Source organism: Oncorhynchus mykiss, chromosome 18 (genome assembly GCF_057628025.1).
Source record: "Oncorhynchus mykiss isolate SJ-2025 chromosome 18, ASM5762802v1, whole genome shotgun sequence".
Lineage (NCBI taxonomy): Eukaryota > Metazoa > Chordata > Actinopteri > Salmoniformes > Salmonidae > Oncorhynchus > Oncorhynchus mykiss.
Genome location: NC_143039.1, coordinates 27639954 through 27667101, shown reverse-complemented (window position 1 = coordinate 27667101; position 27148 = coordinate 27639954). Strand labels below are relative to the sequence as shown.

Genomic DNA, 27148 nt, shown 5'->3' with positions numbered 1-27148 from the left:
TGCTGTAATCGCTGCCAAAGGTGCTTCAAAGTACTGAGTAAAGAGTCTGAATACTTATGCATATGTCATTTTAGAGTTTTTTATTTTTAATACATTTGCAAAAATGTCAAACTGTTTTTGCTTCATTATAGGGTATTGTGTGTAGATTGAGGGGAAAAAACGATTTAATCCATTTTAGAATAAGGCTGTAACGTAACAAAATGGGGAAAAAGTTAAGGGGTCGGAATACTTTCCCGAATGCACCGTACCTGAGGTATGATGGACATCTTCTGGCGCAGGTCATGAAGGCCGATCTCGGAAGTCAAAACTCCATCGATGTAGATCCTGCCCTCTGGCTCTGCCAGGCGGAAGAGCGCCGATACAAGGGAGCTTTTCCCTGCACCCGTCCTGCCCACGATGCCAACCTTCTCTTTGGGCCTGAACATGGCCTTCATGTCCTTCAGGACCACAGGTCCTTCTGAGCTGTAGGAGAAGCTGACCCGGTCAAAGGTGATGAGGCCTTGGCTTGGCCACTCGGGAGGAGGATGTTTCTGGGTTTCCCAGGGTGCTTCACTCTCCAGCTCTGTGTACTCCACCACCCTCTCTACTGATGTCATCTGAGGACGGTGAATAAATTACCATATCAATTACACAAACCTGGTTCTAATCTCGTCGACCGGCCCACTCTGAGACTGGGAGCTTGGTTAACCTTGGTCTTATGATAGTATGGCTTCTAAATTATAAAACTTTACAGAACTTCTATAATCCTCACCCTGTTTTCTTAAGTGAGCTGTTTCAGCTGAACATTCCTGAATTACAGGATGCAATTAAAACCCTTTGATTCCAATGAATCTTATTTCTGCAGATCTCTGGGTTTGATTATTTTCTCTGTGGATATTCATTCCCAGGTAAAAATCCTTCACATATTGTAAAAGGGCCTGGGGAGCTGAGGGATGGACAATACCAGAGTTAGGACTTTAATGTGATCTTACCATGTTCTCCATCTCTGCACTCTGACGAATGGTCCATTGGAAGTTCCCAAGAAGGGTGACAGCGTAGGACAACACCAAACCCACAGCTCCTGCCTCCAGCCCTGATTTAGGACAGATAAGAACATTTTACTCAATTAATTGGCTACATAGCATGTCATCAACCAGAAGCCATGGATTACAGGCAACATCCACAATGAGTTAAAGGCTAGAGCTGCCGCTTTCAAGGAGACGGACACAAATCCGGACGCTAATAAGAAATCCCACTACGAGCTCAGACGATAAAACAGGCAAAGCGTCAATACAGCACTAAGATCGAATCCTCTGGCACCCGTCGGATGTGGCAGGGCTTGCAAACAATCACGGATTACAAAGGGAAACCGAGCTGTCCAGAGACGTAAGCCTACCAGATGAGCTAAATGCTCGCTTTGAGGCTAGCAACACTGAATCATGCATGAGAGCACTAGCTGTTCCAGACGAGTGTATGATCACGTCCTCCGTAGCTGACGTGAGTAAGAACTTTAATCAGGTTAATATTCACAAGGCCGCAGGACCAGATGGATTACCATGTGTACTCAAGAGCTTATGCTGACCAGCTGGCAAGTGTCTTCAATTATATTTTCAACCTCTCCCTGACCTAGTCTGTTATACCTACAATTCAATCAGACCACCATAGTCCCTGTGCCAAAGAATGCCATGGTAACCTGTCTGAATGACTATTGCTCTGTAGCCTTAACTTCTTGGTGACAGGGGGCAATATTTTCACGTCCGGATGAAATGCATGCCCAAATTCAACTGCCTGCTACTCATCCCCAGAAGATAATATATGCATATTATTAGTAGATTTGGATAGAAAACACTCTGAAGTTTCTAAAACTGTTTGAATCATGCCTGTGTATAACAGAACTTATTTAGCAGGCGAAACCCCGAGGACAAACCATTCAGATTTTTTTTTTGAGGTCACTCTCTTTTCAATGTGTTTTCATTGGGAATCCAGATTTCTAAGGGACCTACTTGCAGTTCCTATCGCTTCCACTGGATGTCAGTCTTTAGAAATTGGTTGAGGTTATTCCTTTGTGTAATGAAGAAGTAAGGCCATCTTGAACGAGGGTCACTTTAAGTGTACTGTTAGTTAGAGACGCGTGACCAGAAAGCATGCTTCAGTTTGTTTTCTTCCTGTATTGAACACAGATCATCCCGTCTTCAATTTTATCAATTATTGACGTTTAAAAATACCTAAAGTTGTATTACAAAAGTAGTTTGAAATGTTTTGGCAAATGTACAGGCAACTTTTGAAATATTTTGTGGTGACGTTGCGCAAATTGGAAGCTGTTTTTTTCTCGATCAAACGCGCCAAATAAATGGACATTTTGGATATATATGGACGGAATTAATCGAACAAAAGGACCCATTGTGATGTTTATGGGACATATTGGAGTGCCAACAAAAGAAGCTCGTCAAAGGTAAGGCATGTTTTACATTTTATTTCTGCGTTTTGTGTAGCGCCTGCAGGGTTGGAATATGCTACTCTTTGTTTACCGTTGCGCTATCATCAGATAATAGCTTCTTATGCTTTCGCCGAAAAGCCTTTTTAAAATCTGACATGTTGGCTGGATTCACATCGAGTGTAGCTTTAATTTAGTATCTTACATGTGTGATTTAATGAAAGTTTGATTTTTATATCATTTTAATTTGAATTTGCCGCGCTGCATTTTCCCTGGCTTTTGGGCAAGTGGGACGCAAGCGTCCCCTATCCTAGAGAGGTTAAGGCACTGGTCAAAAGTGCACTACATACGGTGTGACATTTAAGCAATAATAATTCAACCTCTTACCATCTCTGAGGAATAGGCAGCCGAAGGCGGTGACAGTGACAAAGGCCGCGCAGATTCCATCCAGTCGGAGAGCGAACCAGCGAGAAGTGACCAGGAACAGGAACCAGGACTCTGTGTGCAGATCCTGATAAGTGTCAAAGGTGTTCTGGAATCTCTCCTCGGCTCTGAAGGCTCTGATCGTCCACAGACCTTGGAGGGACGAGGACAGGTGGGAGAAGACGGGACTCCGAGCTGCAGAACACAGGAAATACATAAACTCTCACACGCCTGCAGACACAAAAAGAAATCATACACATTAATAGAGCAAATGTACAATTATCCTTTGTCCCTTGCCTCCCCTCACTGTCCCAGTCAGTCCTGTCACTCACTGGTGGACTCCAGGCGTTTGACGTCCCGTGACGTCTGCAGGAAGTAGCGCCTCAGAAACAGGAATATGATAAGTAGAGGAACGACAGGAATGAGGATCCAGGGCATGACTGCCGCTGCCACCGCCACCACGCCAATATTCTGCAGGATCAACTGTGGAAAATGAGATACGCCCCCCAGGAGACATGAGAAGAAAAGATTTATAGATACTGGATTGGGAAATCTTTCCGCCTGCCAAAATACATAGATGTTCCCCCCTAGGGCTATAAAGTCACTTACCTGACTGAAGTCAACAAAGGTAATAGGTAGCATGGAATCCAGTTGGCCAATGTCCTTAGAGAACCTGTTGAGAATTCTTCCTGTGGTAGAACAGGAGGAAAAACTGGTTGAATCAATGCCGTTTCCCATGTCATTTCAACAAAACAAATTCAATGTGGTGATGATTGATCAACGTGGAAAATTGATTGGATTTTTAAAAAGTCATCAACGTGCTAAGAATGCTATATTTGGATGACTATTCCCTATTGAAATTTGGTCTCTAGGTACTCTCTGTAAGGCCAGAGGTCACCATAAATCAGGTCTTAGTTACTGGTATCTGGGCCCCTGAGCCATAAAATCGACCATGGGTGTACTAAGCCATTAAGACGTTTAAATTGTATAGTCTATTCAACTCCAAGGTCTTAGCCTTGATTTAATGCTTTGGCACCAGACACGGAAGGATGAAACAGCGAACAGGTAAGGCAAGAGTATTTAGTTCCTCCCTCTCCTCTGGAGGGGGAGAGCTTTGCTGCAAACTTAAAGGAATGTTTCGGTCTTTCCATGCGGTCTTTCCATGTGCATATGTTTGTCTATTAAACCTTTAAATAACGAAGTTGTTCGCCTTGTATTTTGCATCAAGCATTTGTCTACAACTTGACCAGTTTACCTTAAGGGAACATTTTGACATTTCGTGTATGGTTAGTGAGAAAGTCCATATTGCAAATGTACGGTCCCTTACTAGACGTCCGAAAACGTTTGTAAAATTCGCGGTTGGCGTCGGGCCGTGCGGTAGGGCCGGACCTACCGGGAAGTCATCGAATGAACTTTGTCGGACATTCGGTTTCCGTTTTATAAAATAAACAAGTTTTGGACCATTTTTCCACTATCCCGGAAATTCCCACAAGAGGGCATAAGGAATCATATGGCAATTTGGCAAAACATCACGAATCACGACGGGGCCTTATCTCGAAAACGGAAAATATTTCGAAGCCGAAACTTGGTGAGCGTAGGTTTGGCATAATGGGCAGTTGGCCCTGAACAAGATGGCATCTAGGCCTCAACGGTTTTTGAGTTATGGCCATTTTTCTGGGATTAAAGGTCCAAAATGGAAATAGAGAAATTATTTTTCCACTTCAGGTCAAAGTCAAGGAGCCTCCGGTGTCAATAAAAAAAGAACCAGCCATTTATCTATTGTCATTTAAGAGAAACGGAACAATGACAAATTGGTGATGTTCACAAATAGGCGGGTTTTTTTTCCAACGGTTACAGATCCAGTTGCAGGGTGTTCATACGAATCTTTTTAAAGTGTGCTGCGGAGCTCTGCGAGATTTCTGTGATTTTTCTATGATTTTCTGAAATAACACACACATACTAAACCCTCCGTAAATAACTTGGTTCTTAACGTAAAGACTTACAACTCAGGATTATGTAAAGGCATACCCCAATCAGGATATGAGTTTATTTATAGCTTCGTGTGCCAACCAGAAGTGCCTTAAATGGTGTCATAGTGGCTGTTTCCAAGGGTTAAAAAGGTCAGATCTTTTCAAAACTTCATATGTGTGATTAGGCAAATAAACTGTAAGTCAGTCATTTCTCCCAACAGATGTCAAAGAAAAGCTCTCACACACACACACACACACAGCAAGGATGGAGTGACAAAGTGCGGTGCTTAAAGACACAGAGAGCAGGCAATGGCATTACCATAATCCCTAGGCCGTGCGTAATCCCTAGGCCGAGTTCAACGAGATATCCCGCTTGACCGTAGCTCGCTCGGTCTAGGCGCAGCGACCATTAGAATAGTAGGCCCAAAATGAAGCCTGCCCCACAATGTAATTTGCTTTTGGGTGACGGTGAGAAGAAAAATTCCACCACAGGAATGTTCCTAAGGTCTTGATTCTAAGCTTCCTGGACCAACCGGAAGTGGTTAAAATGCCCCTAAAAGTGTATATCCATACCCTGCCTGCAGTTTGATAGACATAGTGCATTCAAGCCTGTGTAAATCAGTCAATTCTTAACGTAAAGACTTAAAACTCAGGATTCTGTAAGAGGCTACCTCAGTCAAGACATGTGTTTACCTATAGCTTCCTGTGCCAACCGGAAGTGCCATAATTGGTGTCTCAGGGGCTGTTTCGAGGGGTTAAAAAATCTCTCCAAAATGTCATATGTGTGACTAGGTAACCCTCCTGAACTGTAAATCAGTAATTTCTCCCAACAGATGTCAAAGAAAAGCTCCCTCACACACACACAGGAAGGATGGAGTGATAAAGTGCGGTGCTTAAAGACACAGAGAGCAGGAAATGGCATTACCATAATCCCTAGGCCGTGCCGAGTTCAACGAGATATCCCGCTTGACCGTAGCTCGCTCGGTCTAGGCGCAGCGACCATTAGAATAGTAGGCCCAAAATGAAGCCTGCCCCACAACGTCATTTGATTTTGGGTGAGAGTGAGAGAACCGTTAGGGTGAGAAGAAAAATTCAACCACAGGAATGTTCCTAAGGTCCTCCCGATCCGTGCAAGCCTAACCTTGACCGTGTGGCATTAACCCTTAATAGTTAAAAGAAGGTGTTTACATCAAACATTTTGCATTGACTTCTCTCCCCATAGGAATACATTGCCTGCACTCCTATATTCAACCTGAAGCCTATATGGGTTATGAATGCCGTATTAACCTGTCTTCGGTACCAGTCCATCAGGCCACTATGAGGTCTACCTGTGTTGATTCTAAGCTTCCTGGACCAACCGGAAGTGGTTCAAATCACCCTAAAAGTGTTTACCCATACCCTGCCTGCAGTTTGATAGACATAGTGCATTCAACCCTGTGTAAATCAGTCAGTTCTTAACGTAAGGACTTAAAACTCAGGATTCTGTAAAAGCATACCCCAATGAGGATATGTGTTGATTTATAGCTATCTGTGCCAACCGGAAGTGCCATAATTGGTGTCTCAGGGGCTGTTTCGAGGGGTTAAAAAAGTCTGATCTTTCCAAAACTTCATATGTGTGATTAGGCAACCCCCATGAACTGTAAATCAGTCAAAAATCAGGAAAAATAAATCACACTAAAACACAACTTGGAAGGAGGGACGTATTGGGGTGCGTAGAGACAGACAGTGGCTGCAATAGTTAGCTTTGTTCGAGCTAAAAAAGAACCGTCAGACCTAGAGTTCCGAAACTTTAGAATCCTGTTCTAGACCTCATGTCGATGGTGAGTTAGGTGGTTCTAGAAGGTTCTCGGACCGAGAAACAGCCTCGTACATTTGCAATACCTTCAATTCATTTTTGCATCACGAAAATGACGACATTTAGAAATGTCCCAGAGTCGCAAGACTAGGTGCATTGAGAACGTCTCGTCCCATATAGACAGACCCCAACGTTTCTGTCCGATAGCTCATTCAAGGACCCCGTAGCAAGTCATGGAAAATAGTGGATTTTCAGCACCAATTAGGGTTTTTCTCGGACACCAAATGACCTATCGAGCCGAAACTTGGGATTCGGGGTCGCCTCAGCTAGGCCAACACATAACATAAGAAATGGACCCGCAGCTAGAACGTAACTACGTGTTTTATGGTTTTTTTATGGTTTGAACCGAAGGAGTTGTGAATTTTGGGCCAGCTCTGAAGTATGTAATAGTTGGCTACTAAACGAGTTGGAAAAAGTGGGTTTGGTGTCAGTTTGTATCAGTTTGGTGTCAGAATGATATCTAATTGACTGATGGACTCTTGTCCACTTGACTCTTGTCCATTTGCAATATGTTTAAACAGTGAGGTACCATCACCAAAAGTGACATTCTGAAATCTACCCTAACGAGCGATTGAGATGAACCAGAATCACTGCAAAGCCATCCCGAGTTCATCGGGCCAGTCAATTTCACATTCCTGCAGGATTTTTATAGCATGACAAATTCGTGATGGTAAATGCCCATTGAAACATATTGCAAAAGCACGTGCATTTGCAATATGATTCAATGGTGAAAAAAACATCACCAAATGGACATGATGAAATCAACACAATGAGTGATGGAAATGAACAACTATCACTGCCCGGCCATCCCAAGTTCATCAGTTCAGTCAATTTTGGCCCCCAAAAAATTGACTTTTGACTTTTGACTTCCTATGAAATCATATTGCAAATGGACAAATCATATTCCTTATGCACAAGTAAAAAAAAAAAATGATGATAATAAAATTCTACAAAAGTATATTCATACAGTTCTTACACATGATTAATTGACTTAAAATCAAAACAATTTCGAAAAACAGTCCAGAAAGCACTTTTTTTAAGGGGTGATAAGTTTTTGACAAAAAAATCATTTTTTCAAAATTTTGCTTTTGGATGTTGACTTGGGTTGCATTTCCAATATGAAAAACCCCGGTGGAGCGCACTCGCCCCCTGTTGGATTTTTGAAGTGTTACAACTGGCAATTGCCATATGGCATTTGCAATACACTTTGCACGAATCAACGCCACATTGGGTGGTATTGGACACCGTGTATATGGTTTGTCCAATGCCAATATGTTGCCCTTCATTTTTGTCCATTTCAGGGGGGTATTCCCTTACAAACGTAAGGGAATTTGGTATTTTTTTCACCCAACTTTGAACCTAAATCCAATGACTGTGAAATATATATTATGTACAGACAATGAGGTTGGAGTCATTAAAACTCGTTTTTCAACCACTCCACAAGTTTCTTGTTAACAAACTATAGTTTTGGCAAGTTGGTTAGGACATCTACTTTGTGCATGACACAAAGTAATTTTTCCAACAATTGTTTACAGACAAATTATTTCACTTATGTATCACAATTCCAGTGGGTCAGAAGTTTACATACACTAAATTGACTGTGCCTTTAAACAGCTTGGAATATTCCAGAATGATGTCATGGCTTTAGAAGCTTCTGATAGGCTAATTGACTCAATTGGAGGTGTACCTGTGGATGTATTTCAAGGTTTACCTTCAAACTCAGTGCTTCTTTGCTTGACATCATGGGAAAATCAAAAGAAATCAGCAAAGACCTCAGAAAAATAATTGTAGACCTCCAAGTCTGGTTCATCCTTGGGAGCAATTTCCAAATGCCTGAAGGTACAATGTTCATCTGTACAAACAATAGTACGCAAGTATAAACACCATGGGACCACGCAGCCGTCATACCACTCAGGAAGGAGATGCCTTCTGTCTCCTAGAGATGAAAGTACTGTGGTGCGAAAAGTGCAAATCAGTCCCAGAACAACAGCAAAGGAACTTGATAAGATGCTGGAGAAAACCGGTACAAAAGTATCTATATCCACAGTAAAACATGTCCTATATCGACATAACATGAAAGGCCGCTCAGCAACGAAGAAGCCATAAAAAAGACTATGGTTTGCAACTGCACATGGGGACAAAGATCATACTTTTTGGAGAAATGTCCTCTGGTCTGATGAAACACAAATAAAACTGTTTGGCCATAATGACCATCGTTCTGTTTGGAGGAAAAAGGGGGAGGCTTGCAAGCCAAAGAACACCATCCCAACCATGAAGCACGGGGGTGGCAGCATGTTGTGGGGGTGCTTTGCTGCAGGAGGGACTGGTGCACTTCACAAAATAGATGGAATCATGAGGTAGGAAAATTGTGGATATATTGAAGCAACATCTCAAGACATCAGTCAGGAAGTTGAAGCTTGGTCGCAAATGGGTTTTCCAAATGGACAATGACCCCAAGCATACTTACAAAGTTGTGGTAAAACGGCTTCAGGACAACAAAGTCAAGGTATTGGAGTGGCCATGACAACGCCCTGACCTCAATCCCATAGAAAATGTGTGGGCAGAACTGAAAAAGTGTGTGCGAGCAAGGAGGCCTACAAACCTGACTCAGTTACACCAGCTCAAGAGGAATGGGCCAAAATTCACCCATCTTATTGGCCCAACTTATTGTGGGAAGCTTGTGGAAGGCTATCCGAAACATTTGACCAAAGTTAAACAATTTAAAGGCAATGCTACCAAATACTAATTGAGTGTATGTCAACTTCTGACCCACTGGGAATGTGATGAAATAAATAAATAATTCTCTCTACTATTATTCTAACATTTCACATTCTTAAAATAAAGTGGCGATCCTAACTGACGTAAAACACTTGGATTAAATGTCAGGAATTGTGAAAAAGTGAGTTTAAATGTATTTGGCTAAGATGTATGTAAACTTCAGACTTCAACTGTATATACACTTTACACCAAATGTAAATCTCAACTTGATGTTAAAATTACATCTGTTCCCAGTGGGAAGAGAACATTTAACCCTTCAACCCATCTCACCCTAACCGGTTTCAAAGCATTTTGAGGTCAGGAATCAATTCCAAGTAATTGTATTGTACTCAACTAGAAAAAGACAACACAAGCAGATTCTATTTCACAGGGGGGTGTCTCACCAATTGGGTTGATGTCAAAGAAGCGTACAGGTGTCCGGAGGAGAGAGATGAACATACGGTTGTGCAGAGACTGAGCAGCTTTCACCAGCACATTGAACATCACCAGACTCCTGGCAAAGCCAAAGATGACTGAGGCCAGAGTCAAACCTGAACACAGAGAAGGTGACTTGTCAGTCATTACACGATTTTGCCAAGCTTCATTCCAGGGAAGGGGACAACCTCATACTTACTTGCAAAATATTCCTTAAAGGGAGAAGGAAATATACAGTATATTTATATACAGTATATTTAGGAATGCTCTTCCTCTGTATACCTGCATAAATACCCATGTAGAAACGGAGGTCCAATTCTTGAGTGATGTTGAGGCCATTTTGGACAATCATAGTGCTGTTAATATTGAGTTTCTCCTGCTCTCCTGCCCTGTCAATCAAACAGCACTGTTATTTGAATGTTCACTATAGTCCAACTGAACTGTGAAACAAATAGCTACTGTAACGATAGATGCTTCTTACCAATAAGCCAGCCACCAATCCTGAAGAACATACGCTACCTGTGGGTGACAAATTACATTATAGTTGGTTCGACCATTGCAATGCCATTGGTTCCAATGCACTGATGTGTTCAGAGTTAGATTTTGCACACATCTATCAGAAGTGAAAATGCTGTATTTACTGTAGATGCTATGAGGTAGAATGGTGACATCACTGCCTGACATTTTGGATGCGTTAATACCTCCGCGACGAGACTGAGGAGGACTGTGCCCAGCATAACCAGGATGCTGGCTCCTGCGTTTAAGTACTTGAAGTATAGGCTGGCGCCGATGTTGCCCTCCGATCGGCTCTCCTCTGCTACTGCCTGGACAAGCTCCTCCTGGGAAGAGACATGGACAGATAATAGATAATACCATGTTAACTAAGGGATGAACAATCAGGGAGACTTCAGAATTAAAATCCTCCCAGTGACTGTATCTAAGGGCTTGAAAGGAAGTGAGTGGGGTTTGGACCCACCGGAAGCTGTTCAGCTCCATCTTTAACAGAGTGCATGGAGGAGGTGTGGGAGGATATTGAGTTCTGGGAAAAGGCGTGTTTGACCACTGAGTGATTGTTGTTGGTTTGTGGCTCCTCCTCCTCATCCCTCTTCAGCAGGGAGGTGAAGTCAACCCCAGAGTGCTGCAGCTCGGAGTATGTCCCCCTCGCTACCACGTGACCCTGACACACACACACATACATACACACGTCAACGCCCTGCCCGACTTCTGGAGTCTGTATTCATATGTAAATGCATATGCCTTTGGGTGAACTATTCATTTCATAAAGATTGACAGCAGACGTGTTATGTGCTCAACAAAGTTAAAGGTAAGCAGAAATGCACCTGTGGTCATATGTAGGTTACAAAGCATGTGTAGAATTTTAAACCCTGCCAGGAACACACCTCCTTAAGAACGAGGATCTGGTTGGCTGCTTGGAGGTACTGCAACTGGTGGGTGACCAGGATGCGGGGCTTATTCTTCAGAATACCACAGATACACCTGGACACACAGACACATGGAGAGAGACATACGGACAATTTAAGAGCAGTTTCACCCTGCTCGTGAAGGCCTAAGGCCTGTTCTAACTACAGAGAATCCACATGACCCTCAACATCCTTTTACTTGTAAATGCTATACAAAAAAAACATTCCTGCCCTAAAGAAGCAGCCAGTAAGTAGACCTAATCTGAGTCTGGGAAGAATGTAGTTCAGTTGTACTAAAGGATAGTGGGGTAAGTTGAGCCACCCTTTCTAGAAAACCATATGCAAAATGAATCATGTGACCAAAAAAACTCAGCAAAAAAAGAAACGTCCTCACTGTCAACTGCGTTTATTTTCAGCAAACATAACATGTTTAAATATTTGTATGAACATAACAAGATTCAACAACAGACATAACCTGAACAAGTTACACAGACATGTGACTAACAGAAATGGAGTAATGTGTCCTTGAACAAAGGGAGAATCAAAAGTAACAGTCAGTATCTGGTGAGGCCACCAGCTTCATTAAGTACTGCAGTGCATCTCCTCCTCATGGACTGCACCAGATATTCCAGTTCTTGTGGTAAGATGTTAACACACTCTTCCACCAAGGCACCTGCAAGTTCCCAGACATTTCTGAGAGGAATGGCCCTAACCCTCACCCTCCGGTCTAACAGGTCCCAGATGTGCTCAATGGGATTGAGATCCAGGCTCTTCGCTGGCCATGGCAGAACACTGACATTCCTGTCTTGCAGGAAATCACACAAAGAACGAGCAGTATGGCTGGTGGCATTGTCATGCTGGAGGGTTATGTCAGGATGAGCCTGCAGGAAGGGTACCACATGAGGGAGGAGAATGTCTTCCCTGTAACGCACAGCGTTGAGATTGCCTGCAATGACAACAAGATCAGTCCGATGATGCTGTGCCACACCGCCCCAGACAATGACGGACCCTCCACCTCCAAATCGATCCCGCTCCAGAGTACAGGCCTCGGTGTAACGCTCATTTCTTCAACGATAAATGCAAATCCGACAATCACACCTGGTGAGACAAACTGCGACTTGTCAGTGAAGAGCACTGTTTTCCAGTCCTGTTTGATCCAGCGACGGTGGATTTGTGCCCATAGGCGATGTTGTTGCTGGTGAGGACCTGCCTTACAACAGGCCTACAAGCCCTCAGTCCAGCGTCTCTCAGCCTATTGCGGACAGTCTGAGCACTGATGGAGGGATTGTGCATTCCTGGTGTAACTCGGGCAGTTGTTTCCATCCTGTACCTGTCCCGCAGGTGTGATGTTTGAGGTGCAGGTGTTGTTACACATGGTCTGCCACTGCGAGGACGATCAGCTGTCTGTCCTGTCTCCCTGTAGCACTGTCTTAGGCGTCTCACAGTACGGACATTGCAATTTATTGCTCTGGCCACATCTACAGTCCTCATGCCTCCTTGCAGCATGCCTAAGGCACGTTCACGCAGATGAGCAGGGACCCTGGGCATCTTTCTTTTGGTGTTTTTCAGAGTCAGTAGAAAGGCCTCTTTAGTGTCCTAACTTGTCATAACTGTGACCTTAATTGCCTACCTTCTGTAAGCTGTTAGTGTCTTAACGACCGTTCCACAGGTGCATGTTCATTAATTGTTTATGGTTCACTGAACAAGCATGGGAAACAGTGTTTAAACCCTTTACAATGAAGATCTGTGAAGTTATTTCGATTTTTAAGAATTCTCTTTTGAAACACAGGGTCCTCAAAGGGACACTTCTTTTTTTGCTGAGTTTTAGGAAGAGGTCATCATTTCATAGTTGCACCATACCTCCCCAAATCATCTTGCTGCTCAATGTGTAAATGTATATTTTTAAACTGTAGTGGGTTGTTTTATGTTGTAAATGGGTCAAACTTTGAGCTGTTATTTTGTCTCTTGTAAAGTAATTATTTATCTCAATGGGACAAGTCCAGTAAAATAAAGGTTAAAAAAATACAACCTGTTCAGCTGAAACTGTGGTTCACTCACTGTTCAAACAGGTGTTTCCCGACCTCAGCATCCACAGCACTTAGAGGGTCGTCCAGCAGGTAGATATCAGCATCCTGGTACACAGCCCTGAGACACAACAAGGCTTTCAGATAGAGACTGGAGGATATTCATCTATAGAATGTACCTCAACTCATTTCTACTCTGGTATGAAGTGGAGCTGTGGTCTTACCGGGCCAGGTTCACTCTAGCTTTCTGTCCCCCACTGAGGGTTGCTCCTCTGTCCCCTATCAATGTCAGGTCCCCGTCTGGCAGCAGCTCCATGTCCTAAACACAGAAGTGATAACAGAGACGACAGGGGTTAACAGTCATTGAACACAAAGCCATTACAACCACTGCAATAATAAATAAAAGAATAAATACCATGAGAGCTCCATTCAGTGTGTCTTACCCTCTTGAGGGCGCAGGCTCTCAGGACCTTCTCATACTTCTGAGGATGGAGGTCTTTGCCAAACAAGATGTTGCTGCGGATGGTTCCAGGGAACACCCAGGGCTGCTGGGAGGCGTAGGTCAGCTGACCTTTGACACTCAACACCCCCTTGTCACGAGGCAGCTCCCCCAGGATAGCGCTGAGCAGGGAGGACTGTGGGAGATGGGAGGGTAAACAAGTGAGCTGGCTGATATGGCTTACTACATATTTTACTATATGTACTGTGCATTAGGCCGTGGCAGTCACAAAATTTAATCAGCCGGTGATGGTCAAGCAAATAACTGCCGGTCTCACGGTAATTGACTGGTAATTAGCAAACACATTTAGCATCTCCTGGCTTCAACACATAGCCTACAGTATAAGCCACTGATGCAGACCTTTAGAACATCTACATTTTAAAAAGTCTAATAAATCCATGTAATATAGTCTACACCCTCACAATAGATTCAATATTTATTTTAGACAGGTCTAAAGAAACATGATATGAAGAAATGTAGTCTATTTCAGAATGGCATACTCTGAGTTATCCTTATGTTATGCCATATGGCTGTGGGCTACACTAGTTCATTTAGCAGACAAGATTGGATTAGAATTCTGTTGCATTATTTTATAGTATGAAGAATCCAATTGAACAAAGCTGAATAAAATAGAAAGGATATTTTCTCCAAACGATTTGAAGGAGTGCGCACATGCGGCTATTCCGTGTTGAGTGGTTAACAAAGATAGGTACTCCTATATGCTTAATATAGAATTATTAATGTAACTTTAGTTGTTCTACAAATGTTGGACTATATGTTTTGATTTTGAATACATTGTAAGGCTGCATGATGTGACTCTGATGATTTGAAAAACATTGCATGAAAGGCATGAGCTCTGCTTTGTTTTTTTTACACAGGCTGTACACACTTCATCACTCTCATTCACAACTTGACAAGCACTTGATAATGCCTCGAATTTCCCGGCGGCATTCCCTTACATCCCGTGTGGCCGTAATGTCCCCTAAAAAAATCCATGCCTTTTGCAGCCAGTGGACACAGTGCCATTGGGCTGAATATAATAATTATAATTCCCTTCTTCCTGATTACTGTATTCTCAGAAGCACCTTTCACTCACATGGCTCTCCATCACCTGATCTGGTCTTTCTCACAGGCTACAAGTGAAGACAGACACGTCGGTGACGCAACTGCGGGCGTACTTATCCAATTCCGAGGTGCATATTAAAAGGTATTGGAAGAACTGTCCACATGTACTTTTCGTCAGCCAACAAGATGAGTAGGCCTAACGAACAGTAAAAGCACTAGCCTATGTCAGTCTACAATCCCCCATAGTACAAAAGGTGACATATTCTGTGCGAGAAAGATATATTACCAACATAGTCTGGGACAGTTGTGGGAAGCGATAGATCCCAAATTAATACAACCACCAGCATCAATAAACCTGTTTTATGCAATGAGGCTGAAGCAACAGATCAGAACATTTAGCTTAAAATGTTGATTAACTATTTGGCTATTTCTTCACATTATGTGCGCAGCAATGCGCACACGGCAGTAGGCTATAAGCGTGAATGTTCCATTACCGGGAAAACACCATTATCAAAAGTAATGCTTTTATTATTAAGGTGCATTTTTATGGTGAAAATTCTTACCCAAACTTACACGATGCTTATGTATATCAGTTAGGCTCTACAGCCCTTATAAAGCAAATGAATGTGTTTAATTGTAATTTTATTTGTCCACTTTAGTTGTGATACAAACCTTATCAAAACATATAGGCCTATGGGCAAGGCTACATACGGTGTACATAAGGTGTGCAACTATGATTAGAAAAAGTGATAATATATAAGTGATAGGGTAATATTGTCACCCATCAGACTATTCTTGGTTTAACACTGGCTTTACATATACTAAAACTATCATCAAGGCAAAGGGTAGCTACTTTGAAGAATCTCAAATGTGTTTAATTGTTTAACACTTTTTTTGGTTACTACATGATTCCATATCTTTTATTTCGTAGTTTTGATGTCTACACTGTTATTCTACAATGTAAAATAAAGAAAAACCCTGGAATGAGTAGGTATGTCCAAACTTTTGACTGGTACTGTATGTGTGAAATTTTGTTTTGATTTAAAATGGACCATTATCGTGCACCTATCTCAAAACAGAGGCAGGGGAAACAAATGAATGTCATCTATGCACTTAAATAGCGAATGGAGGACGCTTTTCCCGTGGTTCATTTGGTTTTCATGTGCAATTGCATAGCCTATACAAATGTTGAGCTCATGGGCTCTCATGAAGTGTTTGATTACATTTTCGGTACATTTGCATTGATGTCAGAGTGATTAGAGGGACAATAGAGTGCTGAGTACCAGGCAGTTAGTAAGTTTGGTAGGCTACTAATCACCATCAGAGCTTTGAGAAGCCTAATTCCTGTGACTAAATGGTAACGTGGATATTGACTGCCTTCATGACTCGTGACCGCCGGAGTGGCGGTAATATGGTCACAGTAACAGTCCTAACTATGCATGACCTCTGACCTTTCCAGCTCCCACAGGTCCAATAACAACAACGAGTTGCTCCGATTTCACTGTGAGTGACAGGTTCTGGAGAGACGGGGCATCCAGACACTGTGAGGATAGAAGGGAGGGACATTTCATAGCAACACATGAAGTTACCACACAGGACAGGTGTCTTCTTGTTTTGTACAGTGCCTTCGGAAAGTAATCAGAACCCTTGACTTTTCCCCACATTTTGTTAGTTTTGATAGGATTGGAATTCTGAACTTTAAATGTTATTAGTCATTAGTTGTAATAGAGACCTGAGGGGTGCCAGTTTATGGCCTGTATCACTTAGTTTCCTGCCTAGCAATAAAGATGCAATGTTTGTTCAGATGTGTAAGAGGAGATTCAGCATAGGAGAACAGGTTAAATGTCAGTGCTTGTGTGAATGTCTTTGTATAATGCAGCTGTATTGACACTCGAAAGAATAAACTTGGTTTGAGCTTTAATAGTGTCAAAAGAGTTTTTACTCTGAGAATTAAAACATAACAGTTTTCTGCCTTATTCTAACATTGTTTAAATCATTTTTTCCCCCTCATCAATCTACAAAGCAAAAACAGTTTTTTGGAAATGTTTGCAAGTTTATTAAAAATAAAAAAACTGATATTACAAATTATTATTTACAATGACGGCCTACCCCAGCCAAACCCGGACGACGCTGGGCCAATTATGCGCCGCACTATGGGACTCCCAATCACGGCCGGAAGTGATACAGCTTGGATTCGAACCAGGGACAGTAGTGACAGCTCTTGCACTGAGATGCAGTGCCTTAGACTGCTGCACCCCTGGGCTACAAGCTTGGCACACCTGAATTTAGGGAGCTTCTCACATTCTTCTCTACAGATCCTCAATAACTTTGTCAGGTTGGATGGGGAGTGTTGCTGTTGGAGTGTTGGGAGCTATTTTCAGGTCTCTCCAGAGGTGTTCAAATCAGGTTGAAGTCCGGGCTCTGGCTGGGCCACTCAAAGACATTCAAAGACTTGTCCCGAAGCCATTCCTGCATTGTCTTGGCTGTGTGCTTAGGGTCATTGTCCTGTTGGAAGGTGAACCTTCGCCCCAGTCTGAGGTCCTGAGAGCTCTGGAGCAGGTTTTCATCAAGGATCTCTCTGTACTTTGCTCTATTCACATTTGCCTCGATCCTGACTAGTCTCCCAGTCCATGCCCATTTTATGATGCTGCCACCACCATGCTTCACCGTAAGGATGGTGCCAGGTTTCCTCCAGATGTGATGCTTGGCATTCATGCCAAAGTGTTCAATCTTGGTTTCATCAGACCAAAGAATCTTGTTCCTCATGGTCTGAGTCTTAGGTGCTTTTTGGCAAATTCCAAGTGGGCTGTCATGTGCCTTTTACTGAGGAGTGAATTCCGTCTGGCTACTCTACCATTTACTTGGCTCATCTCACTCTAGCAACTCTTGTGGTGGGCCCGGGTGCCTGCAGGCTGACTCTGGTCGTCAGTTGAATGGTGTTTCCTCCGACACATTGGTGTGGTTGGCTTCCTGGTTAAGTGGGCGGGTGTTAAGAAGTACGGTTAGGCGGGTCATGTTTCGGAGGACGCACGACTCGAACTTCACCTCCCGAGCCCGTTGGGGGGTTGCAGCGATGAGGCGAGATCGAAATTGAGGAGAAAGATTGTAAAATACAAAAAAAATGTAATAATAAACATTTTATAAAACATGTGGACATTAAACATTTGACCCTGCCAGAATATTCACCTTGTCCCAGTAGCAAATTAAGTCCTTGATCTCAACAGAGGCGTCTTTCTTTTCCTCCAAGGTGAATCTCATGTTGGGTCTCTCAATCTCATCCAACAGAAGGAAATTCTGTGGGTCAACAGAGAGATGATTCAGCCTAATAAACCTTACTAAACTACAATAACTCATTGCACCTCGGTGAGGCACAGCAGCCTTTTTGTGCCAGATGATCTATAGAGTACCTTGATCCTGTGGATACTGATGATGGCCTCGAACACCTTCTCGATGGCCAGTGGGAAGAAGAGGGTCACCGTGAGCTTGATGGCACCATATAGAGACACTGCCACAAACACCCGGCTGGCTGAGATGGTGTTCCCCAGGAGGACGTAGACGCCGAAGGTGATGAAAACAATGATCTTACTGGCCGCAAAGAAGGAGGCCATGTTTAGGCCTCGCAGGAAGGAGCTAGACATGATCTTGGAGATCTCTTTCCTGAGGGAAGAATGAAAGTGAAGTCTTTCAATAATAACGCAATTAAACAAAACATTCTGTTACACATCTGTTAAATTCAGCGGAGTCTTTATAAATCTTTCCTTTAACCTATAAAAGTCTAAGTCGTTGGGGGAGGTTCTACTAAGTTAACATATGGAATTGTTTTAAGATGGTCATACCATAAGGATCATTTAGCTATTTGATTTTGAATTTTAGGACCCCTTTAGGTATATACAGTACCGGTCAAAAGTTTTAGAACACCTACTCATTCAAGGGTTTTTCTTTATTTTTACTATTTTCTACATTGTAGAATAATAGTGAAGACATCAAAACGATGAAATAACACATATGGAATCATATGGTAACCAAAAAAGTGTTAAACAAATCAAAATATATTTTAGATTTGTGACTCAACACTTGGATTCGGTCTTATGTAGCAACATTCATTTTTTATTTTATTTTTTACATTAGATAAAAGTAGACTCAGAGCTACAAAATGGTATATGATACACTGCATTTGAGGAAACAATGGGAAAGTAATTCTGCTTTGAAAGTTGATCAACTTGTAAACTCACTTGAGAAAACCGTCTTTCAATGTTTTGGTACTACTATTGGAGAGCCCTTCTTTGTCTACACCCATTCAGCATTGTTCACACCCTCTTAAGCCTTAGCGCCACCCATCTCTTTAAAGGTTGATCCAACCATTCTGTACTAAATTGCCAGCTACTTCCAGACATCAAAGAGAGAGAGAACAGCTCACTGAATATTACTCGCCCTATCGCACACTGGACGCTCTGGCCAATAAGTAGGATTGTTCCGAAAGCTCTGACCTCACAACTACAGTCAAGCACCCAAGCTAACTGGCTAACATTTTCTAGCTACTTCCTGACACATAATGAAAGAACACCCCACTCTGATCATTTTACTCGCCCTAGCAGAGCTGGTTAGGCTTTTTTCATGTTATCTAGAGCATTGGTAACCGTGCTGCTGGCAACAATTGTTTATTGACACTGGACATATTCAATGGGTGTTGAGCGTTCAAAAATGCATCAGTTATTCTGCGCTCTGGCACACTAAGATGAGTCTTTTGTTAAGAAATGTAGCTAGATAGCTAGCTAAGTAAACAATGAATCCCAACGCATGATGAAACGTTACTTAGCAAGCCAGCTAGCTAGAGTGGAGTGGAGGCTTTCATTAAAAACTTCTTAGGGTTGAGATCCCGCAAACGGAATCTATATGACAACAGCCAGTGAAAGTGCAGGGCACCAAATTCAAAACAACAGAAATCCCATAATTAAAATTCCTTAAACATAGAAGTATTTCACACCATTTTAAAGATACACTTCTTGTTAATCCCACCACAATATCCGATTTCAAATAGGCTTTACGGCAAAAGCACCACAAACGATTATGTTAGGTCAGAGCCAAGTCACAGAAAAACACAGCCATTTTTCCAGCCAAAGAGAGGAGTCACAAAAATCTGAAATAGAGATAGAATTAATCCCTAACCTTTGATGATCTTCATCAGATGACACTCATAGGACTTCATGTTACACAATACATGTATGTTTTGTTCGATAAAGTTCATATTTATATCAAAAAATCTCAGTATACATTAGCGCGTTATGTTCAGTAGTTCCAAAAACATCCAGTGATTTTGCAGAGAGCCACATCAGTTTACAGAAATACTCATAATAAATGTTGATGAAAATACAAGTGTTATACATGGAACTTTAGATACACTTCTCCTTAATGAAACCGCTGTGTCAGATTTCAAAAAAGCTTTACGGAAAAAGCAAACCATGCAATAATCTGAATACGGCGCTCAGAGACGAAACAAGCCAAAAAGATATCCGCCATATTGTGCAGTCAACAGAAGTCAGAAATAACATTATAAATATTCACTTTCCATTGATGATCTTCATCAGCATGCACTCCCAGGAATCCCAGTTCCACAATAAATGTTTGTTTTGTTTGTTTTGTTCGATAATGTCCATAATTTATGTCCATAATTTATGTCCAAATAGCTACCTTTGTTAGTGCGTTTTGTAAACAAGGGGAAAAAAAGTTCCGTTACAGTCCGTAGAAACATGTCAAACAATGTATAGAATCAATCTTTAGGATGTTTTTAACATAAATCTTCAATAATGTTCCAACCGGAGAATTCCTTTGTCTGTAGAATTGCGATGGAACAGAGCTCGCTCTCACGTGAACGAGCGTCACGAGCTCAAGGCATTCTGGCAGACCTCTGACTCAATCCCCTCTCATTCAGCCCCACTTCACAATAGAAGCATCAAACAAGGTTCTAAAGACTGTTGACATCTAGTGGAAGCATTAGGAGGTGCAACATGACCAATATCCCACTATCTTCAATAGGGAATGAGTTGAAAAACGACCAACCACTTCCTGGTTGGATTTTTTCTCAGGTTTTTGCCTGCCATATGAGTTCTGTCATACTCACAGACATCATTCAAACAGTTTTAGAAGCTTCAGAGTGTTTTCTATCCAAATATACTAATAATATGCATATATTAGCAACTGGGACTGAGTAGCAGGCAGTTTATCTGGGCACCTTATTCATCCAAGCTACTCAATACTGCCCCCAGCCATAAGAAGTTTTAAGACAGTTGGAACGGTTGGAACCAAAAATCTCCAATTTGGACTCCAGACCAAAGGACAAATTTCCATCGGTCTAAATGTCCATTGATCGTGTTTCTTGGCACAAGCATGTCTCTTCTTATTATTGGTGTCCTTTAGTAGTGGTTTCAAATCAAATCAAAGTTTATTTGTCACGTGCGCCAAATACAACCGGTGTAGACCTTACAGTAAAATGCTTACTTACAGGCTCTAACCAATAGTGCAAAAAAGGTATTAGGTGAACGGTAAGTAAAGAAATAAAAACAACAGTAAAAAGACAGTGAAAACAGTAGTGAGGCTATATACAGTAGCGAGGCTACATACAGGCAGCGGTTAGTCAGGCTGATTGAGGTAATATGTAATGTAGATATGGTTAAAGTGACTATGCATATATTATGAACAGAGAGTAGCAGTAGCGTAAAGAGGGGTTGGCGGGTGGTGGGTGGCGGGTGGCGGGACACAATGCAGATAGCCCAGTTAGCCAATGTGCGGGACATCTGGTTGGTCGGGCCAATTGAGGTAGTATGTACATATGTACATGAATGTATAGTTAAAGTGACTGTGCATATTTGATAAACAAAGAGTAGCAGCAGCGTAAAAGAGGGGTTGGGGGGGAACACAATGCAAAAAGTCCGGGCAGCCATTTGATTACCTGTTCAGGAGTCTTATGGCTTGGAAGTAAAAACTGTTGAGAAGTCTTTTTGTCCTAGACTTAGCACTCCAATACCGCTTGCCATGCGGTAGTAGAGAGAACAGTCTATGACTGGGGTGGCTGGGGTCTTTGACAATTTTTAGGGCCTTCCTCTGACACCACCTGGTGTAGAGGTCCTGGATGGCAACCAGCTTAGCCGCAGTGATGTACTGAACCGTACGCACTACCCTCTGTAGTGCCTTGCGGTCGGAAGCCGAGCAATTGCCGTACCAGGCAGTGATGCAACCAGCTCTCTCTCGATGTTGCAGCTGCTGTAGAACCTTTTGAGGATCTCAGGACCCATGCCAAATCTTTTTAGTTTCCTGAGGGGGAATAGGCTTTGTCGTGCCCTCTTCACGACTGTCTTGTTGTGTTTGGACCATTCCAGTTTGTTGGTGATGTGGACTCTCAACCTCCACCACTACAGCCCGGTCGAGGAGAATGGGGGCGTACTGGGTCCATCTTTTCCTGTAGTCCACATTAATCTCCTTAGTCTTGGTTACGTTGAGGGATAGGTTGTTATTCTGGCACCACCCGGCCAGGTCTTTGACCTCCTCGCTATAGGCTGTCTCGTCGTTGTCGGTGATCAGGCCTACCACTGTTGTGTCATCTGCAAACTTAATGATGGTATTGGAGTCATCATGCAGTTGTGGGTGAACAGGGAGTACTGGAGGGGACTGAGTACGCACCCCTGAGGGTGTGCTTTGTTGAGGATCATTGTGGCAGATGTGTTGTCACCTACCCTTGCCACCTGGAGGCGGCCGCCAGGAAGTTCAGGATCCAGTTGCAGAGGGAGGTATTTAGTCCCAGGGTCCTTAGCTTAGTGATGAGCTTTGAGGCTATTATGGTGTTGAACGCGGAGCTGTAGTCAATGAATATCTTTCTCATGTAGGTGTTCCTTTTGTCCAGGTGGGAAAGGGCAGTGTGGAGTGCAATAGAGATTGCATCCTCTGTAGATATGTTGGGGAGGTATGCAAATTGGAGTGGGTCTAGGGTTTCTGGGATAATAGTGTTGATGTGAGCCATGACCAGCCTTTCACAGCACTTCATGGCTACAGATGTGAGTGCTACGGGGCAATAGTCATTTAGGCAGGTAGCCTTAGTGTTCTTGGGCACAGGGACTATGGTTGTCTGCTTGAAACATGGAGGTATTACAGACTGTCAGGGACAGGTTGAAAATGTCAGTGCATGCTCGGAGTACACGTCCTGGTAATCCGTCTGGCCCTGCGGCCTTGTGAATGTTGACCTTTTTAAAGGTCTTACTCACATCGGCTACGGAGAGCGTGATCACACAGTTGTCCGGAACAGCTGATGCTCTCATGCATGCTTCAGTGTTGTGTGCTTCGAAGCGAGCATAGAAGTTATTTAGCTCATCTGGTAGGCTGGTGTCACTAGGTAGCTCGCAGCTGTGCTTCCCTTTGTTGTCCGTAATAGTCTGTAAGCCCTGCCACATCCGACGAGCATCGGAGCCAGTGTAGTACGATTCAATCTTAGTCCTGTATTGACGCTTTGCCTGTTTGATGGTTTGTCTGAGGGCATAACGGGATTTCTTAGTCCTGCTCCTTGAAAGTGGCAGCTCTAGCCTTTAGCTCAGTACGGATGTTGCCTGTAATCCATGGCTTCTGGTTGGGGTATGTACGTATGGTCACTGTGGGACAACGTTATCTATGCACTTATTGATGAAACAAGTCACTGATGTGGTGTACTCCTCAATGCCATCGGAAGAATCCAGCAACATATTCCAGTCTGTGCTATCAAAACAGTCCTGCAGCTTAGCATCTGCATCCTCTGACCACTTCCTTATTGAGCGAGTCACTGGTACTTCCTGCTTTAGTTTTTGCTTGTAAGCAGGGATCCCAGGAGGATAGAGTTATGGTCAGATTTGCCAAATGGAGGGCGAGGGAGAGCTTTGTACTTGTCTCTGTGTGTGGAGTAAAGGTGGTCTATAGTTTATTTTCCTCTGGTTACACATTTAACATTCTGGTAGAAATGAGGTAAAACGGATTTAAGTTCCCCTGCATTAAAGTCCCCGGACACTAGGAGTGCCGCCTCTGGATGATAATTTTCCTGTTTGCTTATGGCCTTATACAGCTTGTTGAGTGCCGTCTTAGTGCCAGCATCGGTTTGTGGTGGTAAATAGACAGCTACAAAAAATATATAGATAAACTATTTTGGTAAATAGTGTGGTCTATAGCTTATTATGAGATACTCTACCTCAGGCGAGCAAAACCTAGAGACTTCCTTAATATTAGATTTTGTGCACCAGCTGTTATTTACAAATAGGCACAGACCACGTCGTCGTCGTTCAGCCACGACTCGTGAAACACAAGATATTACAGTTTTTAATGTCCTTAATTTAGTTATCCAATGATTGCACGTTGGCTAACAGGACTGATGGTGGAGGGGGATTACTCACTCGCCTACAAATTCTCAGAAGGCAGCTCGACCTCTGCCTCCCTTTTCCAACGTCTTTTATTCAGGCAAATGATGGGGATTTGGGCCCGTTCCTGAGAAAGAAGTATATCCTTCGCGTCGGACTCGTTAAAGAAAACATTTTTGTCCAGTTCGAGGTGAGTAATTGCTGTTCTGATGTCCAGAAGTTATTTTCGGTCATAAGTGATGATAGCATGTTAGAGAAAAATCACGTATTTACCTTTTTTGTTTAAAAATAGTAGTTAATAATTAATATGCTTAACAATAGTAAAGACATTTTCTTTAGTGCCAATGTTGTGCTTCTGAGAAAGGATGGTTCATCTCTTCTGCATTCACACCCTGTAGCTGGTATAGGCGTGTAGTCAAGGACATGGGATAGAGATCAACTTGAGGAACAGATAGACCTGTATTGTTTCAATTTCTCTTTGCTTCTGAGTAACCTGGTCACACCACATAAGACAAAGAGTCTCAGAGAAGTGACCACAGTTCTTCCGCTCATCCTGTTATTTTACTATCTTCCAAGGGCACAGCTGTGGGAAGACAGAAGAGAACGGAGGCTAACTTGGTAGAGAAGTGAGTAAACGGAACTGCCTTTATCCCTTGTTTGTCCACTATGACCCGATACACCTGGCCACAATAAGAGAACAAGGTAGCTTATGATGTCCTGATCCGCCAGGGAGGGGTGGAACCAACCATGACTAAACAGTTTTGTGCTTCTATAAAAAAAAACATTGCCTCTGTATTATTCGAGCTCTCACTCCATTCACTCTGTGTGCATGTAGTGACCTTGCTCCCTTATTAATAAGTGAATTCAGATTTTGATTAAGTATAGCTCTGACTTGTGTGATAAGTATGCCTCTCCTCACTTAATAATACAGAAATAACCACCACAAGCAGCAACATTATGTTTAAAATAAGTTCCAAAATAAATAAGGCGAAAAAAACAAACAAAATAGCACAGTTGGCTAGGAGCCCGTAAAACGGCAGCCATCCCTTCCAGTGGGGCTTATAGGGGTTGTAGTGCAAAATAGTCTCATCTTTCCATGGAGTGGTCATATTAGTTAGCAGGCCCAACAGTTCAGACGCTTCAGACATTTTCATGAGAAGACAGATTTTTGGGATGTCTAATGGTCTGACAAACAGCGCTGTACCTCTGCCACTTTCCACCGCAGAAGGGCAAAATAGGCCCTTTTGCAAAAAAGACCTAACTAGCTAAAAGACCAAGTCAACCGTTTCCTTTAAAATTGCTGTTCATTTTTTCTAATCGTGTTTGTCCATTTCCCCATGTTAAAAAAACAGTTATCTATAGCTTAAACTGATAGATTTTAATGGGGATTTTTTTTATGTTCATTAGACTGACGCATGGATGCATAAATAGATTCTAACAAAGGTTTTTCACAGATAAAGAAAAATGGAAGAAGATCTACAGAATGACTATTACAGCTTTTGTGCACTTTGCTGCAGCCAAGAATATGGGAGGTAGAATGTTTTGGGAATGGGAATTCCACAAACGCCCCAGACATTCCACTAAAAGCTACCATAGAATGTAACATTCAGAGACAAAAACATGCAACTTCTCCTCATGTTGAGGCCAAAGAGAAGCAGAAAGAAGACTACAGCCAGGTCTCGTGACTGGATAGTGTTGGCTGTTCATGGTGAGAGGGATCAGGGGACCAGACCTGTGATGTAACTGAAAGCTGTTTGTTGGCAGCTGGTGAAGTTAATGTGACTTTGCTCCCTCTGTGAGGCCCTGCTAGGGGTGCCTGGCCCTCAGCCAAATACTATAAACCACACACGCATATGTGCCTTCAGAAAGTATTCATACCACTTGACTTGACTCCACATTTTGTTGCGTTACAGCCTGAATACAAAATGGATTACAGTGATTTTATTTCTCACCCATAATGACAAAGTGAAAACATGTTTTTAGAATTTTTTGCTAATTTATTGAAAATAAAATACAGAAATATCTCATTTACATAAGTAAATACTTTTTAGAAGCACCGTTGGCAGCAATTACAATTACAAAAGACAGAGTCTTTCTGAGTAAGTCTCTAAGAGCATTCCCCACCTGGATTTTGCAACTTTTCCTATTATTCTTACAATTTTTTTTCAAAATCTTTCAAATTTGTTGTTGATCACTGCAAGGCAACCATTTTTAGGTAGATTTAATTCCAAACAGTAGCTCGGTCACTGTCTTATTGGTAAGCAACTCCAGTGTAGATTTGGCCTTTGGTGTTTTAGGTTACTGTCTTGCTGAAAGGTAATTCATCTCCCAGTGTTTGGTGGAAAGCAGACTGAATGCGGTTTTCCTCTAGGATTTTGCTTGTGCTTAGCTCCATTCCATTTATTTTTTACCCTGAAAAACTTCCCAGTCCTTAATGATTAGAAGCATAACCATAACATGATGCAGCCATCACTATGCTTGAAAATACAGAGAGTGGTACTCAGTAACGTGTTGTATTAGATTTACAGCAACAGTCTTCGACAACTCATCCACATCGTCTCTGTAATTTACACCGTCATGCTTTGCCTTCATGGCAATCGTGTAGGCTACCTCAGGTATTTCTGTGTGGGAATTGTTGCTCATTTCAATCAAATAATTTCACTATCCATGGCATATTTTTGAATTCCTGGTTTCTGAGCAGGTAACTGTAGGCTATTCAACAAGTGGAATTATTTGTGGAAATCGATGCAAAGGGTGGACCCCGAATACTCAGACGGATCATCATTGTCCACTGTATTTCAATTTGCAGGGATAGCTACAGGCTACTTGCCCAGCCGACGCTTGTCACTGAAGTATCACTGTAGCCTACTTTTGTTTCTCATCACATGGTCTGGTGCACTAGTGCATTCATTTGGTGGATT

The 27148-nt window shown here is 42.5% G+C and overlaps 2 protein-coding genes across 2 annotated transcripts in view; one reads left to right on the top strand and one right to left on the bottom strand.

Moving 5' to 3' along the window:
• Nucleotides 1-27148, top strand: part of LOC110495778 (ATP-binding cassette sub-family C member 4) — an 88272-nt gene that overhangs the window by 36337 nt on the left and 24787 nt on the right. The window lies entirely within an intron of this gene.
• Nucleotides 1-27148, bottom strand: part of LOC110495776 (ATP-binding cassette sub-family C member 4) — a 45274-nt gene that overhangs the window by 3978 nt on the left and 14148 nt on the right. Inside the window, exons 8-24 of the mRNA XM_036952233.2 lie at nucleotides 18270-18519; nucleotides 18049-18156; nucleotides 16314-16403; nucleotides 13742-13933; nucleotides 13523-13617; nucleotides 13333-13419; nucleotides 11254-11350; nucleotides 10830-11030; nucleotides 10555-10692; nucleotides 10335-10372; nucleotides 10136-10242; nucleotides 9823-9969; nucleotides 3446-3525; nucleotides 3169-3319; nucleotides 2801-3031; nucleotides 972-1072; nucleotides 249-596 (exon numbers count right to left, since the gene is read on the bottom strand). Coding sequence (XP_036808128.2) covers nucleotides 249-596; nucleotides 972-1072; nucleotides 2801-3031; nucleotides 3169-3319; nucleotides 3446-3525; nucleotides 9823-9969; nucleotides 10136-10242; nucleotides 10335-10372; nucleotides 10555-10692; nucleotides 10830-11030; nucleotides 11254-11350; nucleotides 13333-13419; nucleotides 13523-13617; nucleotides 13742-13933; nucleotides 16314-16403; nucleotides 18049-18156; nucleotides 18270-18519 — 2461 coding nt within the window. The remainder of the gene's footprint in view (nucleotides 1-248; nucleotides 597-971; nucleotides 1073-2800; nucleotides 3032-3168; nucleotides 3320-3445; nucleotides 3526-9822; nucleotides 9970-10135; nucleotides 10243-10334; nucleotides 10373-10554; nucleotides 10693-10829; nucleotides 11031-11253; nucleotides 11351-13332; nucleotides 13420-13522; nucleotides 13618-13741; nucleotides 13934-16313; nucleotides 16404-18048; nucleotides 18157-18269; nucleotides 18520-27148) is intronic.